This window comes from Paroedura picta, chromosome 7 (assembly GCF_049243985.1).
Source record: "Paroedura picta isolate Pp20150507F chromosome 7, Ppicta_v3.0, whole genome shotgun sequence".
NCBI lineage: Eukaryota > Metazoa > Chordata > Lepidosauria > Squamata > Gekkonidae > Paroedura > Paroedura picta.
Window position 1 is genome coordinate 80,533,993 of NC_135375.1, and position 18,920 is coordinate 80,552,912.

The following is an 18,920-nucleotide window of genomic DNA, read 5'->3' on the forward strand; positions in this document are numbered from 1 at the left end:
GCCATTATCAATACCTTTAGAAAAAGAAACAGCTAACCATTTTTCAAACAGTCTCCGTTTCACAAGTAACTCAGCAGAGGCATAATCCCAGTAGCTTTATCAAAAGGAAGAAATTGAATCAATACATGTATTTCATTCATGGATACAGGTAGACAATTAAGTGAAGCTGACAATTTAGCCTCAGGCCTACCCGATTTCTCTGAAGTGGCTTTGTACAGATTTGCAGTCATATTATTTGCTGGATGCTCAAAAAAATAGCAGCAATTTAGCCTGGATAAAAGGAAAGTGACCTTAAAAAAAGAAAGTAGGTTCTGTTCTAATTGGGGAGTCTGACTTAAGCAAATGAAAAAAAAAAAGCATACACATGCTAGACTAGCTAAACATGTTTGTTGAGGGAACCCCTCTCCCCATTCTACTGACCCAGTAACAAAATTGCTTCTGGTGTGCAAAAATAATGTTGTAAAAGGTTAAATCTAAAAAAGGACAATTGAGCCTTATTAAGGCTGTCTTCGTTTAGATTGATGGGCTGCAGTCATTTAATATATTCTGAAATTAATATTGCTTGGCAATATAATTAAACATGTCTTTCGTTATTCACTCAGTCTTGAGCACTGATTTGGACTTAGCCCTGAGGGGATTAATTCATAAGGGAGCTCTGAACCTTTTGCATTATTTGTAGGCTTTCTACAGAGACTGTGGAATGCTGCAGAAATAAGCATTTTTTTTCTCCATCTTTTCTTCTTAATTCTACATCCACATACAATATGGGGGAGGGCACTTAAGAGGACTGCTAGTACCAATGTAGTGAATCCTGTGATAAGAGTCTTTTTGAAACTGGACACATTTCCAAGGGTGATCTCATTAAAAGTGGTAAGGGGGAAAATCACTTTTCAGAATTAAAACAAAATCAAATCAAATACATGAGGAGTGGGCAACTGGAGTTTTGGGAGCTAGATTTGACCCCCACAAAGGATTAGCATCTGGTTCCTTGTACAGCTGCTGACTCCAGTTCCTCCCCACTATTGTGCACATCAGTCATTTACTTCCAAGCAGAAACAAAGCAAAAGGCTACTGGTGAGAAGCTTTGGTAAAGTCTTATGCATCCAGTGGAGTGATCAATGATGGTGAACAGCTGAGGGTGCCTAACAGAAAGGCTGTGCAAAAGTATCACTTGCTGCAATGTGGTCACCACCTATATTGGAACACAGGTAATGTATACCTGGCAATGCTTTGCTTTCAACACATGTTGAATAATATGCTTAGTGATCATTTGCAACTGCTCCTTGCTCTCCTCTAAGTGGCAATCTTTCAAATACTTAAGAACAATCATGTCCCCTCTTGAACCTTCTCTTCTCCAGGTTGAACTTTTTGAAGTCCTTCAGCCTTTCCTCATAGGTCTTGATCCCCAGGCCATGGATCATCCTTATTGCTCTCCTCTGTATTTTCTCAATTTTGTCCACATCCTTTATTAAGTGAGGCCTCCAGAACTGCACACAGTACTCCAGGTGCAGTCTGATTAATGTGGTATAGCGGGACTACAACATCTTGTGATTTCGATGTGATGCTTCAGTTGATATAGCCCTCGACTGCATTGATCATCTTTACCACTTCATCATACTGTCTGCTGATATTTAGCATACAGTCCACAAGTACCTCAGGATTTCATCCATACACACTGCTATCCAGAAGTGTATCTTCCATTCAGTATGCATACTTTTCATTTTTGTGACCCAGATGTAGAACCTTGCACTTCTTATTGAATTGCATCTTGTTTCATTTACCCACTTTTTCAGCATGTACAGATCTCATGGAACTTTATCTCTGTCTTCTGTGGTGGTCACTACTCTTCCCAATGCAACTGTGCAATCTTAAGTGCCAGAAAGTAAGTCTTTCCAAACTAGTGGCTGGGAGCTGCTGCAGGAGTAGGGAAAGCTGTGCTTATCATGGAAGACATTGGCTAGTAGTTGTAGTTTATAATTTTGTAAATAAATTAAAAAATCGAATCTGTGAGACCCTGCATATGGTCTCCATAGGAAGTGTTTTGACTCTAGGTGACTTTGGGAGCTTGTGTGTTTGCATGGGTAGTTCTTTCATATAAAGACTGTCATCACCTGGGAATTGTTTTCCTCTGAGCCAAGAGGCTGTTCATTTATAGAAAAAGACTAAGATGCCCCTGAAATCTTAGGATAAGGTTGGGAAGCATGTGATACCTAAATCCTCACTGAAGCTAAGCAGATCTGGGTCTGGTCAGTGCCTAAACAGGAGACCAGCTGGGAACCCTATAGATCAGGGGTAGTCAACCTGTGGTCCTCCAGATGTCCATGGACTACAATTCCCATGAGCCCCTGCCAGCATTTGTCTTGAGTCCCATGATGGAAGGAAATTTGGATATAAATATAAATAAGAACAAAAAATAAATCATAAATACCAAATTAAAAAAGTATTGCTTATGTCTAAAAAACCCATTCGTGTGTAGCAAGGGCTGCTGATGCGTGCAGAAAGAATTATATAAGATATTTGGCACAGTGGTTTGTAAAGTGTCAACTGCAATGAACTGCAGTTACAAACAGGGATTTCTTCCACTTTGGCTGGGATCCTAAGCACACTTATTTTGAAGCAAATTCCATTGAAATTCAGTGGGACTTGCCTTCAATAAACCTATTTAGGATCAGGTGCCAATTACATATAACAGTCACAGTGATAATAAAAGGTATGTAGAAAGTAGTGGCAGCAGATTGCCTGGAGGGCTTTGTTTAAATAGTTCATGAGGGTTTAAATGTTTGTCTTGCCTAGCAGAGCACGCAGAAGAAAGCACTGGACAAATTCTAAGAATGTGGCTATGGAATTTCCTTAGCAGCTAAGCAATTAAATGGCTAAATGTGGCATATAATTTTTTAGACAATGGTTTTGCATATCCTGAAGAATTTTTAAAGCCACCTTAGAGTTTTGATTAATAATATTAATGTACTCAAATACCATATTTGCAAATGTTCACACACCAGTTAGCAAGAATGAACTCTCTGTTTCAATGCCTCTTTATTGCACCCAATTATTATTCATAGATCAGTGAATGAATTAATGAAAATAAGTAAAGCACATTGATTCAAACAGGATACGTTAGGTCTCAAATCCTCAGCATATTTATCTGGGAATGAATAGAGTAACCCAATGGCTGCCAAATGGTTCAGATCCCTCTTTCATGTGAAGAAATCAATAGGTACAGTTTCTCAGGCCACAGAACATAACCTTATCATTTTAATACGTTTTTTTTGGGGGGGGGGGAAGAGGCTCTTAAAAGTGGCACAGGTATGTTCAGATAGCCCTTCAGACTGGACTAGGTGCAAGTTCTTTCAATTCGGCCTCTAATGACATATAGTATAGTACATAGGGAAGAGTTAGCAATTCTAGTCTATCTTAGCTTAGTGCATTAGGCAAATGCTTACTTGGTCCTAGAGGAAGTACTTATTCTGTTTCTGTACCCTCCAGGAATTAAACAGATTTTATACCTCTTTTAATTTTTTTAAATAATCTAACTTCTTCAATGAACTAAGTCTGGCTATTTTCTTCTTCCTAATGCCCAGAGAAGATATTTATAAGGGTGTTGAGTGCTAGGGTATATTCTGCTTTTAGGGTGTATTCTGATTTCAAATTGGTTAAAGAATAGGAATGGGGAGGGAGTGATGGGAGGTTATGGCGTAGGCATTATCAAGTATGTAACAGAGGTGCTCCAACAGATGCATCGTCAAGGTTGGTGGAGCAGATGGTGTTTTCCTGGTGACTGCAGTTGTAAGCATGTGATTTGCTCACAACTAATGCTCAGAAACAGCTAACAATATAATAATTGTTTTATTTTTATAGCCCGCCCTTCCCAGTTGGCTCACAGCAGATAACAGACATGTACATGCAATAAAGTTACACTAATAACAGTGGATGACTGTTTAAATCCACTGGACTCCGTCTTTTCTAAATTGGGATGGAATGTCACTTGTGACGTGTGTGTGTGAGGGGAGGTGTCCAAAGATGGTTTTTTAAAAAAAATTATGCTATTGCCCTATTACAGCTGCACAATAACATCCAGCAAGTACCTTCTATTTAAATCCTTGTGGCTGAATGAAACAGAAAGGAATGCAGGCAAAAGGGGGAAGCCAATGTTAAAATTGACAAGATTTTTGAAAAACTGACAAGCAGCTGCAAAGCCCCATTGTAAGTATTGCAGAGGATGAGGGGATTCTCTGTTGTGATATTGACCACTGAGTCACACAATCTCATAATGTGAGGAAACATGTTGAGCGTACAGAATGAACAGTAAAACTCATTGACACACTGGTGCTGCAAGCTGTGATCATTGGCCACATGTGTCTGTGTGTACATATGCCTGTGTAAAGTTGGCTTCAACTCTAACACTCTTTACACAGGACTACAATGTATATGGGGAAAGTGTTTTGCCTGGAGCATATGACATTGAATCAAGATGGGTACACACACGCTGAAGGAAGGAAAATCAATGCAGAGCAACAAAGAAAACCTGATGAACATGCACAGTGAAAGCAAGGGAAAACACCCATGCATAATAGGCCCAGCATGTGAATATTGCTTGAATTCTGCACAAGCAATATTAGTCAAGTATATTTCTAGCAGCAATAAATAATCTTAGGGACACACTTTTAAAACATTGCTCCTGCTTCTTGGTGATGCCCACACTGAACATTACTCTTAAAATTATTTATTTATTTACATTTATATACCGCCTTCCCCAAAAGCTCAGGGCGGTTTATATAGAACTGAAAACCATACAGGAAACTTTACATATAACAAACTATAACATTAATATTATTAACTGATAATAACAGAGTAACCGTATAATATTAAACAAAATCATGAATACTGCCATTGGTGGGGGAGTGTTCCTCTGTTTTGCTTTGATGGTAGTGTTTAGGGGGTGGTCTAGAGTGCTATTTTGTTCAAACCCACAGATCCACTCCTTCTGGTATCATGTTTTGTTTTTACAATTTTTTTCACACCTTTATGATAGTTCTGCAACATGCACGGATTTTAATTTTTTTTTAATTTTGCAGTTCCTAATCCAATAACTTTGTTTATTAGATGATATATCCCATTAATAGCTTGAATTTACATTGTGTACTCTCCTTTGTGACTCTCAGTGAGAAAGGCAGACTATGAATAACATACATAATTTTGCCAACTTTGGAAATTCCTGGAGCTTTAGGCAAAATGACTAGGGACAGTGGAGTTTGGGAAGGAAGGGAATTCAGCAGAGATGTGAAACCATAGAATCTGCCCTTCAAAATGTCTATTTCCTCCATGGAACTGGCCTCTGTAGTTGGATGTTCAGTTGTAATTCATGAGACCTCCAGGTCCCACCTGGAGATGGGAAACTAATTCCAACTGAATCCAAGAAAAGATATGCACATTTTGCATTCTTGTTCATTTTATTCTGCAACGAATCTATTAATTTACACTTTAAAATGCTGGTAGAAGGTATATTCCAAGGAAGTGATTAAAAGACCTATCTCTGTTTTTTCCAGTGGCATAAATCTAGAGCCATCTATGAGAACATGTCAGCCATACAAGCAGCTAGCTACTAGACAGACATTACTTATGTTGCATTGTGGTTCTCTATAAACAAAACAAAACTAATGAGTATTTAGTCTTGCTACAAGTTAACCAGCATTAGGAGTAATTGAAGATGAAGCATTGCTTGATAAGTCTTTTACTAATAGGGAGTACACAACATAATGTCAAAGTCTGTAAAAGATACAGGCTAAAATCCTAAACATCCCTCTTTAGAAAATTTAGTTAAAATCTATGAGATTTACATGTGAAGAAATATGGTTAGGACTGGCCCAATCGTCGTCTCAAGCTGCATTTGTGGATTATTAGTTGCCGGGCTAAAAGCAAGAGTCTTTTGTGATGTAATTCCATCCAAAAAGGAATGGAATTTGACCAGCATAGTTAAATTTCTGCTTTGGTTTTGGATCTCATATCATACATATGCGTTGTGTTTTCCTTTGTGCATGTGTGCGTGTGTGTGGCTACTTGCCATTTATATTTGCTGGTTTACAGTCAGTCTAAGTAGATTACATGCCAGACAACTGGATATTATTTTAGGAAGAGTTAAAGCAGCAAATTTCATTTTTGTACATAAAGAGGAAACTACATTGGATAATCAGTTTAAAAGGAAGGAAGCTGATTATGCTTTCAGTGCAAAATGGAAATGATGAATGAAAATGAAACACTTGATACAAAAACAGAGGATCAAGGAAAGACTGTGTTCTGCCTGCCAGATTGGAAATTCAGGGGGTGTTTCTGCCTTTAAGGCTACCAACATGGCTAGCAATACATAGGTAGGAAGCAGCTATAGGCCTCTGTCACTGAGCAGCAGCTAAGGCGAAAGGTATATAGGGACCACGCAGACATACCAAACATGTCACTTCTAAAGACAAAAACAGTTTCTGCATTTCTGATTTGGAAACTCTCGTTCTGTAGGCATAAGAGAGAGGAGATCAGTAGGACAAATGAAAAACCAGCGTGGATCTTTCAGCACAGGAATAATACTCCTCACTGCCATACTGTTACCAAGTGGAAGTTTCTGAGCAGTTTCTAGAGGCAGCCCCACAGAACACATACTGCAGTCATCTAACCTGGATGTGAGCCTAGCATGAATTATCATGGGTAAATCATGCTTTTCAAGGAGCATATCAGCCCAAACTGGCCAGGATCTAGCAGCACCCCAAAGGATAAACCTATTTCTTTAGTGAGAATAAAATCCCTTCCAGAACAGGCTTAATGCTTGAGTTACTTTAAGAGTGATCAGTGGCACCACAGTTTTGTCAGACTTCAGCTTCTGTGTATCATCTGACCCATTCCCTTCTCCAAGCATTTATTCAGACCCAACTGACAGAAAGAAGTACATCAGGATATCATCTGCACATTGATGCGACCTTACTCAAAATACCCAGATTAATTCATTCAGCAAGTTCATATAGATGTCAAAAAGGTTGTGGACCAAGATAGATCCTTGCAAGACTCCACAGAATAAATATGTGACTGAGCCGAATCCCCCTGGCCACCAGAACTGGCCAGCTAAGTAAGAAGAGAATCACCAAAATATGATGCCTCCCACTCCTACCCTAGCTAAATCTCCAGAAAGATAGTGTGGAAAGTTGGCTTTAAGTTCAGGAGAATCAGCAAGGAAGTACTCCTTCTATCACTTTCAGGCAGGGCTATCAATTTATGTCCCAAACCCAGACTGAAAAGAAATGGAAAGACATCAAGCTAATCTATCTCCTTCAAGACCATTGAAATTGTATTGCCACCACTAGCATGAAGACCTTGCTTAGGAATGGACTGTTGGCCTATGGTGGTAAATATTTAGGTTATTTGTATCCAAGGATGACTTCTAACAAGCTCTTTTGGGCACTCTTGCTTCATAAAGCACCATATTTGTTGATTATATTTTATATTCATAGATATCAGTCTATCCTTTTGACTACAACAGGAGTGTGGATGCTTCTACCTCTAACTAAATGACTCTGGGGTAACTTGGAATCTTTTTATATGCCAACCACATTCTGGACCATTTCATGCACCAAGTTGGCTCTAGCCAGTTAAAGCTCATACCTCAATTCAATTATTCATCTTTAAAGTGCTGCAAAAATTTGTTGATATAAGAGAGATGTTTAGGTTAGACCAGGTTTCTACTAGCTTTCAGCTCTTTTACCATGCAACAGCTGTTCTTGTAATCTGTGCTGAAACCGTGATGTAATTATTTTATGTTTCCTCTTTTTCATACAACTCATTTACTGCTTCCCTGTAAAATGCTTAACTCCACAATAGTTACCAGTCATCATAATACTAATATGTAAAATCTTCATAATGCTAGGATTTGGGGGCTTCCAATTAACAGACAATCGATTCAGGACGGACAACAGGAAGTAGGTGACTACTAGCCATGTTGACTAAAGGGAAATTCCACACAGAGGCAGCAGGTGTCAGCAAATCAGTAATAGGAGGCAATACTGAGGTGAAGGCCAGACTTTATACCATCTTGTTGGCCCTCCAGGAAAACTGGTTAGCCACTATGTGAAATGTGATTATTATTATTATTATTATTTATTTGATTTGTATGACCGCCGCTCTCGGAAACCGGCTCGCGGCGGTTCACAACATTTTAATACAGATATAATATATTAACCATTAAAATTCCCCATTAAAACCCCATTAAAACAATGACTAAGTCACAATGATGGCGATTAAAACTATTCCCGTACAGGCCCACTGGATGAGCAGAAGGGAACGGAGGATAATTGGGCATAGGATGGAACACTCTGGGGAACCAGGTCAGTCTAGTACTGGCCTCCCCCCTCCGGGGAGAGGGTCCGATCTTAGCCCCGGGCCATCACCCGGCCTTAGACAAACGCCTGGCGGAAGAGCTCCGTTTTGCAGGCTCTCCGTTTTGCAGGCTCTGATGCCAGACTAGATAGACTTTTCTGATTTATTGAATCACCTTCATCTTGAGGAGACTTTGGTTGATTTGCCTCCTGGTACATCAGGGGATTTTAATGGTGCAGGTCAAATCTCTGTGGATTGCAGCCTGATAACTCTATGTAGTATGCAGTACATATATTTTAATTAATTAATTGAAAACAGGCCACCTTTCTATCCCATCCGGGTTCTTAAAAACAGCACACACAAAACATTAGAACACCGGAAAACAACATTAAAGTTACAAAGTAATTAAATAAAAGCACGTAAACAACACTAGAACCAGGGATGAAGGCCAATAACCCTTACTGGGGGTATGCCAAACAAAACCTGCTGGCAGAAGACACTGATAGATGGAGACAGTCAAATCTCCCAAGGGAGGATGTTCTAAAGTTTTGGTGTCATGACTGAGAAAGCCCCATCTAGACTCAGATGGTGGGGCAACTAAAGCAGGCTGTCTGAAGATGCCTGGAGTAAGCAAGCATATTCATATGGGAGAAGACAGCCTGCTGTTCCCAGGCAATACAGGCCTGTAAAAGTTAATACCAGCACCTTAAATGGAGTCCAGAAACAAACTGGAAGCCAGTGTAGATTGAAAAAGACAAGTAGCAATTATCCTTTTCAATGCTGCCTCTCAGCAAGGAAAAAAGAGGAGTTCAGTCCTTAGCAGTTTCTAGTAGTGGCAATAAAATTAATTGCTCAGCTTTTTTTCCTGCAAATATTTGGTACCTACTACATGCACTCATGCTTTAAGACACAAACATGCTGAGAGAATTACTTCTATTGTTGTTGACTTCTTCAACTATTGTGTGGGGGTATTTGAATCTCTCCCAGAAAGCCTCGCCCAAGAAACAGTTAATAGACGTTGTTGCAGTACTTTTGGAATGTTAAGTGTTTTAAGTTTAGCCTATTTGCTTAGATCTCCTATGCAATTGCAAATATGTCTACATTTTAAATTCCCGGAGCTGTACTATAGTGTTTAAACTCTTTGAAAAGTCAAAATCACATTGTATAAAAAAGTCAGTTTGCCATGTTTTCGGCCTGAGATTTGGACAAGTCATTCTTAGAAGCTCAAGGTGTATGATCCTGATATGCTCTGACACTTTGCCTCCTTACTTTTGAATGCCAATAATGTCTTCTTTTTTCTCTATTTTTTACTTTTTGAAAGGCAAAACCGAAACTATCTTCCCTAAAGTTTGTAAACTTAAGGTGTATCCAGTTGATTGATTTTTAATTCTTTTTAGAAATATACTTTAAGTTTAATCCAAATACAAATTTCCAGCTGCTATTTTCAGCTACTTTTGTGCCATTTCATCTACAAATCCAATCCTGCACATTTCATTACTCACAAGAGATCTGATCCAACGCCCACTAAAGCAAATGGAAAGACTCCAATTTCATTTCAATTGGTGTTTGGTGGCTCTAAGAGGAGGGGGGAAATAGCAAATGAACATTTGGAAATGCATGCATATCCACATATTCCCTAGGGATGAGAGTACAGCCAATAAACAGCAGGTTGGGTGAAGATGTAAACATCCTGCTTTGCTTCTTCAAATGTTGTGGCCCACAAATTTAAAGGTTGTAACTCCTACAGCCTTGGAATAGACATAGTCTGGAATGTCCTGTATGTTGAAATAATTCACAAATGGAAAATGGACAGCAAAGAACACATACATGATAAAAGGCCCAAATATAAAACACACTACGGTGGATCCTATCAGCTATTCTGTTTGATTTGATTTCCTGTCCACTGTAGCCACTGTGTCATGGTTACTTTTATGCACACTGGCCTCACAATCTGGCATAGCTTTTGGGTAATCAAAAGGAGCCATGTTCTGCCACTGTCACCAATGGAAAAGCTTAAGTTGCCTTCAAGTAACCGTGTTCAGAGTCTGAACACTTTGATTGTTGTCTTGTTTGTGGTAAAAACAAGATCACTAGAATTTATGGCTGAATGGAAAATGGGAAAGGAAGTAGCTCTTTCCACAAATTAACTGATAGCAGGAATTGTGCTGCTATCCCAGTTGGGGTGTGAATAACATCTGTATTTTATTTAGAAAAATTATATATTACCTCACCAGAGACCTGCTGGAGGATGCTGTATGTATATAACTTGTTTATGCATAATCTCTCCATGCAACAGGAAATCCTGCAGAAAGCACATACTCTGGTTGCATATACACCACCTATAAGGAATATATGCACATGTGCTCGGTAGTCCTGTACTTGTAGCTGCAGTCCCATTAAGGATGCCAGCTTCCATGTGGGACCTGGGGATCCCCAGAATTACAGTTCATCAGACTAAAGAGATGACTGAGAGGGCATCTGATATAACCATCTTCAAGTATTTAAAAGGGTGCCATATGGAGGATGGAGCAGAATTGTTCTCTCTTGCCCCAGAGGGACAGACCAGAATCAATGGGATGAAATTAATTCAACAGAAATTCCATCTCAAAATCTGGAAGAAGTTCCTGACAGTTCGAGTGGTTTCTCAGTGGAACAGGCTTCTTTGGGAGATGGTGGATTCTCCATCTTTGGAAATTTAGCCATCTGATGGAGAGGCTGATTCTGTGTAGGTTCGAGGGGTGGCAGGTTACAGTAGATGAGCGATTGGGATGTGAGTGTCCTGCATAGTGCAGGGGGTTGGACTAGATGACTCATGAGGTACCTTCCAACTCTATGATTCTATGATTCTATGATTCACTCCCATGGAGAGAATGGATGGTTTGGAAGGTAGATTTTATGGCATTGTACCCCACTAAGGTTCTTGTTCTCCCCTGCCTTAACCCCCAGATCTCCAGGAGTTTCCCAATCTGGATCTGGCAACTCACCCCCCCCCCCATCTCCTGCCAATAGTCAGGTAAGACCTGGCAACTTTAAGCCCCACTGACTCTGCCCCACCAGTTAGTGTATACATGATTATTGTCCACAAGGTTTACAAATGTTGGTGCTGAAGACAGGTAAAAATTAGCAATTATTCTGCAAGATGTTAGTATGGCCTGCTGTTTGTTCACTGGAATTTTATTTAAACTAATGGGAGGACATCAGAGATTATGGAATACCTTGTCAGATTTCTTTTATTTCCTCTGTTAAAGAAGCTGCATTTTCCATTCTTAACGTCTGGTGCCCTTTCAGAAATAAAAAGTGTCTCCAAATGAAGCAGTCAGGGCTGCTTTTAGAAATGTAACTAACGTAGGAGATGCGTGATGTAGTCTGATTTACCCATGGAAATATGGAGCATACGGAGCCCAATGGTTGTTTCACCAGATCATTGTATTGTCTTATGTTTACAAGTTCTGACTTTTAAAAAGCTTTTAAAATTCCCCGTGTTACTTGCACCATGTTATAACTGTTCAAATACTTGATTAAATATTTAAATACTTTTGGCTACCTCATGAGAAAGAAGGACTCCCTGGAGAAGAGCCTAATGCTGGGAGTGATTGTGGGCAAAAGAAGAAGGGGACGACAGAGAATGAGGTAGCTGGATGCAGTAGGTGCAAACTTAAATGGACTAAGAGTAATGGTAGAGGACAGGAAGGCCTGGAGGATCATTGTCCATGGGGTCACGATGGGTCAGACATGACTTCGCACCTAACAACAACAAACTGTTCAAAGGTAGAGTAATGCATTCACTTGGGTATGATGTTTAAACATTGGTTGGGCAGCACCCATTCTGGATTACTGATAGAGAGGAATAATAGGAATGTGCATCATCAAGAGAAACCATCTTGACCAGAAGCTTCATATTAAGCACAGAACAAAGTCTCAAGCACTTAAGACCAACAACGTTTTATTCTGGGTATAAATTTTCATATGCACACATAAAATCAATGTATCTGAAGAAGTATGCATGCACATGAGAGCGTATACCCACAATAAAATTTTGTTGGTAATTAAGGAAGTGTAATACATTCTTGATGCAAGAGTCTATTTTTGCAGAACATACAGCATAGTAGCAATGATAGAAGCAGTTGCTGAATATAACAATGCTGCATATTTATTCCCAAAGACACAGTAAATAGTGGCCTGTATTGGAAAATCTAGTGTATGACTTCCTGTTACAAGTTTTATTATTTTTTTAAAAACCTTCTTTTACTTAGACATATGTTGTCAGATCTTGCTCAAAGCTAGCATTCTGGTTAGAAGAACCTGTATAAAGGCACTATAATAAGAGTAAGATAATTTCCACATGGAGGTGCAAACCTCTCTCTGCCTCCTGCTTGCAGGAGGTTGTAAGCTGCGTGTTTGCACGCCTCCTCACAGGAGACCCCTCCCGTCTTTTCCCTCTGCCTCATTTATGCACTGGAGGATTCATGCTGGGCTGCAGGCTGGAGTTTTAGTCGTGGCAGGTTGCCCTACCTCTTCCTGCACTGACACGGGGGAGCATTTGGCCTGGTGTGCCTCATCTGCCCCTGATTTGTGCTCCTGCACAAGGATTGGGGCAGTGAAGTTCCCAGTGTATAAACAGTTGATGAGGCTGTAACGGGAAAACAAGCAGAACTTCTCTCCCCCCCCCCCTTCCTTGGCTTGTCAATCACAGCACAGCAGTTCTCTCCTGGACTGAAATTTCTTCCCTCCCAAGCCCTCCATTTTTTTAAAGTACTTCCATGTTGCTATGTGGTAATGCCACAATGCAGCAGCATTTTAAATACAAAATCAACACTTCTGCATTATTATGGAGAAATGCCAGAACAATACAGGACCCCCCCCCCCTTTTTTTTTTTTCTTCTGGGATTTGTAGTGTTTCATACTCTAATTATGTCTGGGTAGATTTTTTTTTAAAAATTCTCAGAGCAGGAAATGGAGAGGAGAGGTTGGGTGTGAGGGCAGGACAATGTTATAGAGACTATCGTGCCTTGATTCCTCCATATGGGTTTGCCCCTGGTTGCTCCCTGATGATAAGCACAAATGGATGTGGCAAATCCAGTTTTGGCAATTTTCATCATCCCAAGCCAAATCTAACCAAAACTTGAGCCAGCCCCTGGACAACCTTGGTATGCAGATGGCATCATGTGGAGAAACCCACCAGCAACTGGAACATGTCCAGAGGTAGATTCCTTGTTTGGAAACTTTACTTATATTCCAGTAAAGGCGAAGCCATGGATAATCAGATCCTAAAATGGCTTTGTTAAACTCAATATATAATGCAATGGCAAAGGAATTCCAAGCCACCCTGATCCTGAATGGGAGCAAGGCCCACTTGGGTAGGTATATTATATATGTTTATTCTTTTTAGTTCAATATGGCCCATTGACCTCCAGAGTGAAATTCCAATCTTATTGAACATATTTGCAATATGCAATTTTCCTTGCCTGTATCGACTTCCAAGGAGCTTGTCTGGTGTCTTTGTCCTGTTTTAGAATGGATACTTTGAGATGAATTGCTAAACTGTCAGATAAATTGTAGTGTATGCTGGTGAGGAAAAGACTTTTCTGTGAAAGTTTTGCACAGGCACAGTGGCTTGTTTATTATTATTATTATTATTATTATTATTATTATTATTATTATTATTATTATTATTATTATTATTATTATTATATTTATATTTATACCCCGCCTCCCCCCGAAGGCTCGAGGCGGCTTACATAAACCCGTCCCCTAAAACCATAAAATGACAATAAAACCCAATGATTTACAATAATTGTAACAGCGATGGCGTAGCCTACTCATTTGCTCTCCGCATCCTCATCTACGGTGGGGGGTGACGCTCTCTACCACCAGTTTGTGAGGGGGGGGCTGATCTTCTTTCCGCCCGGCCTCAGTTATAAGCCTGGCGGAAGAGCTCCGTCTTACAGGCCCTGCGGGTTTAGACTATACTCCAACCACTAGAAGGGCTATGAATTTCTAGTATGCAAACAAAGCTGCTTTGCACAGATTATAACACACTTTTAAGTGGAATCCTGTGCTTGTGCAAAGCCACTCAGGGACACGTGTTTAAATTGGTCTCTATCATTTTTGCATACCTTGATGCACAATATTTCTAGATGGTGTATAGCATGCTGTTAGCCAGTTTCACAGCAATTTGTGAAACTCCAAAATGGCAGTTGGACATGCAGTTGTTGTACTGGGATTAGCAGGTCAGAGCAGTGCTGGGTCAGCCTATGCAATACCACTCCTGGTTAACAAAATTCAAATTGGCCTGTAGTCCCCACTCCTAATTTTAACACTATAGCAGCAGAAGAAGAAGAGTTGGTTCTTAAATGCCACTTTTCTCTACCCGAAGGAGGGTCAAATTAAAGCTGCAGTCCTATGCAGACTTTATTGGGCCTAAAGGCTCACTGAACTCTGTAGAACTTACTGAGACGACATTGTAGGATCAAGCAACACATGAGTGGGCTTGAGTGGTCCTCAAGATTTGTACAGTAGATAGTCACACTCCACTGAGGCAAACATTCTTCTCTGGTGGGTTCTACTGCTTCTGTGGCATTCTAAGGTATGACCATTCCATGGCTGCAGCTGTCTTAACATGAAGGCAGAAAAATGGAAACTGTTTAAGGAGAATGTTTATCTCTTTAGCTAGGCATAGTTTGTTTACTCTCTAATGTAGCGATTTAATGGATGATCACATATCCGATGTTGCGGGTGTACTGCACTAAATACTTGTTATTCATGCATAACAAAAGTTCATGATTTATCTGATTAAATGGGGTATAAACTCTAGCTTGGATAGCTTCTAAAGATTCCCGTGGCAATGAAAACATTAAAAGCCATCTCACCTTCTCTGTGGGCAAGGGGGGGGGGAACTGTGTCAGAAACGGCTGACATAATGCACAAAAGATGAAGAGAGTTGTGGTTGTCTTCATCTTGCACACATGCTGCTTAATATCCATGCAGTTTTATTTAGGATTCCCATATGGTATATTTGGCTCCTCATTGAGGTGTGTATTTTCCATGGATAGTCCAAGTATGTAAATACTATATACCCAGATGCTAAGGGAGTGTTCACATCCACTCATGATGGGAGCTGAGAAATGTGTGTAATAGTAATAATAATACATTTTCTTGTGGTTTAGCAAGAGACTTTGGGGACCCAAGCTGAACCTTTTACAGGCAGCCAAGAGAAATGTGTCCAGGTTGATATTCCTTTTTGATTGTTAGAAATGTGTCCTGTGACTTCCTCATTAACAGATGTCTGGTTGTGTATGTCAGCCAAAAAATTCAAAACTGGGAATCAGAAAGGGCTTTTTAGATGTATTGGGTGCCTAAATAAAGGTTGCATCAAACTTTGAGCATCTTCCATTCCTATAGCTCCAAGATCCCTTTCTGTTCTTATGTGCACTTTGTAATCATACCAACTCTTAAAAAAAAACACCAAAAAAACTGGCCTGTTCCTATGCTATTAACAACAGCCTGATGAAACTAAGCAGATGAAACTTTTCTTGCCACTTGATCTCCATGCCAGGAACAGCTTCTCTTGCTTAATTGCTGTGTCAGGTTGCTTTTAAAGGCTCTGGGATGTGAACAGAAATATCTAATTATCTGAATCCTTTATTTTAAAAAACCCACATTTCTTCTGTCCTGAAATCCTGTCAAAGGCATAGCAGCGGTCTAAAAGCGAGATTGGCTAAATTGAGTTTCACTTTCCTAGGCTGAATGTACTTCTGCACCAGTCCTTGCAGAACTTAGGATAACACCAGTATTCTGTATTGAAAGAGCATGTGGGGAAAGAAATACTGCATGAAGTACTGAGGAGAAGGGAGAGACTGTATCTCTGTCTTTTTATTGTGCAAAATATTTAGGAGCAGACAGTTTGTAAGAAAAGTAGTATACTAGTAAAGCTGCCACAATCTCTTCTCCCCACCCTGCTGCTATATCTTTATCATATGCACACCTTCCCCCCCCCCCTTTTCTGGATATATCCATTAGTACTTTCCATTGAAAATAGCAGGAATGACTCCTGGCCCATTTATTGTGAGGCACATTCTGTCAGTGAGAGTTAAAATAGAATCACAGAACACAGTTTGAAGGCACCCCCAGAGTCATCTAGTCCAACCCCCTGCACAATGCAGGAACTCACAACTACCTGCCCACCCACATTAACCTCAATTTCATGCCCAAATGATCCCCCCCCCCCACCAAAAATCTCCAGAATCCAGCCTGGTCTGGAAGAAATTCACCTACCACCCCATAGTGGCAAACAGCATTTCTCTGGGTATGCTAGGAAGGGTCACAAGAGAAAGACTGGCACATCCCTTTCTGCCCGCCCACTCACAATCTGCCTAAGTTCATAAAATCAGCATTCTGTCAGATGACTCTGCTTAAAAACTTCCAAAGAAGGAGAATCCACCACCTCCTGAGGAAGCCTATTCCACTGAGGAACTGCTTAGCTGGAAATTCTTTGGAATTAATTGCAACCCATTGGTTCTGGTCCGACCCTCTGGGGCAACAGAAAATAATTACTTTTCTGAGCTACTTTTGAGCATGCACACATTAAGTTTAGGTTGATCTCATTTGGAATGTAGCACCTAATTATGGAATGGGTGGGACAAAGTGGAATTAGGGGACATTCAGAATAAAATCAACAGCATACTTCAAAATTGGGGCCTGATTATGCATCCCTAAGAATTTACCAGCAAGTAGCAGCCCAAAGATCCCGTCTTCCTTAGGACAGTATTATTATTATTTGTAAAGTTACCTGTTCACACTCACAATTTACATTTTTCTGTAAACAAATCTGGACTCTGATTTTATTGTGCTACTTCAGACCAACACGGCTACCCATCTGCATACCTCTCTCGGCATGTGCCAGCTCTAGTCTTTAAATCAACTGGAAGCATGACTTCAGCCCACGACTGGATTCTGAGCTGCTGAAACGGACTCTGCTTTAGGTCAGCGGCGTGTATAGTTCTATGGGCGCGCGTGTTGCCCCGGGGCGCGCGTCCCAGGGTTACACCGCGGTGCTTGAGGAAGGGGTGTGTGATTCAGATCAAATGGGGGGGGGGGGGAGAGACTCCTATAACGAAAGCTACGCTACCTCTTTAAGACAAGTCAAACAGGGCGAGGCCCTCTTCCAGTTCGCCGCCTGCGCTGCAAACTTCTTATAAATTTAGAAACAATGTTTCTCGAGCGGCCGGCTTCTGAAATTAACACCGCAGCAGGGCAGAGACCGGAGTCGGAGCAGGCTCCCTCCTCCTTCTCCCGCCCCCCCCCCCCCAATCGGTGTTTGTTGCTCTCCGCCTTCCACCCAGTCTGACAGCGAGGAGGAGGAGGAGCGGCAGCGACACCCCATCCTGCCCTCCGGAGCTCCGCCGCGCGCAAGTTCTCTCTGCTCGCCCCCTCTTCCCCACGCCCCGCTCAGCCAAGCGCCCCCCGCCCCGCAACGGCAGCCTTGCCAATAAGGGAGCTCCTCGGGAACGTCCGGCTGCAAGGCAGGAGTTGGCCAGGCGAGGAGCGACCGGCGAGAGGGACTGATTCCAGCAGAAGGTGTCTGAGGGGACCGGGAGAGAAGTTGCGCGCCTCCCTCTTTTCCCGCCCTTGAAAGCCCGGAGAGGAGGACTAGCAGTATGGCAGCGGCCGCGGGACGAAGCAGCCGCGCAGTGGCCCCCCTCCTCTCAGTCACCTGGTGGCTCCTCTACGCGGCTCGACAGGTAAGGGCAGCTGCATCACAGGCCCTCCCCTCTCCCCTGTGCCTCTCGCAGCGGGGTCGCCGAAGGGGTCGAATGGCAGGTGGACTCCCGCGTCTCATAGAGAGCCAGAGAGAGCTCCGCTGTCATTTGACCAACGCCCCCTTTCCGGTTGCAAGGTGGGTGTACACATCCATGAAGGGACAGCTGGGGACGTTCCTGGCTTTGCTCAGCTCGGGTCCACTTCCACTTTGCTTGTCCCAACTTTTGCAGCATGCTGTAGCACTCAGAGGCTTGGACTAGTTTGTTCCTCCTCTTGCTGGGCAATGCTAATAGAACCTCAGGTCTCAGCTAAGCCTGCTTCCGAGGGTGGGGGTGGTTAGGGCCAGGTGAGGCAGATGAGAACCACCTGTGCCTCCCTGAGCTCCTTGAAGGAAGGCTGCTGTTACAAATGTGCTAGGTTGCTGAGCTGCTCAATGGGGTGTTGGTAACTGCAGTGACAGTGTGTTATCCCAAGCTTTTGGGATAAATTATGTTTCCTACTTGGACTGTCTGATACCTTCTAGTGTGAGGTTTTTGCGGCTGCTACTGATTCTGAAAACAGGTTGGCAGGTGTCCTCTGCTTTTGAGAATATCTTCAGTAGTTGACCTTTGACATTCCAAACTGTATGAGAGCACAATGCGTGAGCTTCAAAAAACCTGGATTTTTTTATTTGGCAGAAGATTTGCTTTTGAGTCTGTAGACAATGAATATGTCAATAAGGAGTAAATTTTTCCTTGCTGTATAATGTCTTTCTTGTATCAGGAAAAACTGGATAGAGAAGTCTGCCCACCAGTTCCTGTGGGCAATAC

At 41.5% G+C, this 18,920-nt stretch overlaps 1 protein-coding gene and 1 long non-coding RNA gene across 5 annotated transcripts in view; one reads left to right on the forward strand and one right to left on the reverse strand.

Annotated features, from left to right (window-relative positions):
• The window catches only part of LOC143841181 (uncharacterized), a 38,643-nt gene extending 21,300 nt beyond the window's left edge, over positions 1 to 17,343 (reverse strand). For all 3 annotated transcript variants that reach the window (XR_013232611.1, XR_013232613.1, XR_013232612.1), the window contains exon 1: positions 17,236 to 17,343. This is a non-coding gene — a long non-coding RNA (uncharacterized LOC143841181). The remainder of the gene's footprint in view (positions 1 to 17,235) is intronic.
• Positions 17,344 to 17,551: 208 nt separating this feature from the next.
• ADAMTSL1 (ADAMTS like 1) overlaps positions 17,552 to 18,920 on the forward strand; it is a 555,547-nt gene continuing 554,178 nt past the window's right edge. The window contains exon 1 of one of the 2 annotated variants that reach the window (XM_077345150.1): positions 17,552 to 18,092. In XM_077345150.1, coding sequence (XP_077201265.1) covers positions 18,009 to 18,092 — 84 coding nt within the window. In that variant the 5' untranslated portion in view covers positions 17,552 to 18,008. The remainder of the gene's footprint in view (positions 18,093 to 18,920) is intronic. The other variant, XM_077345149.1, reaches the window with a different exon arrangement.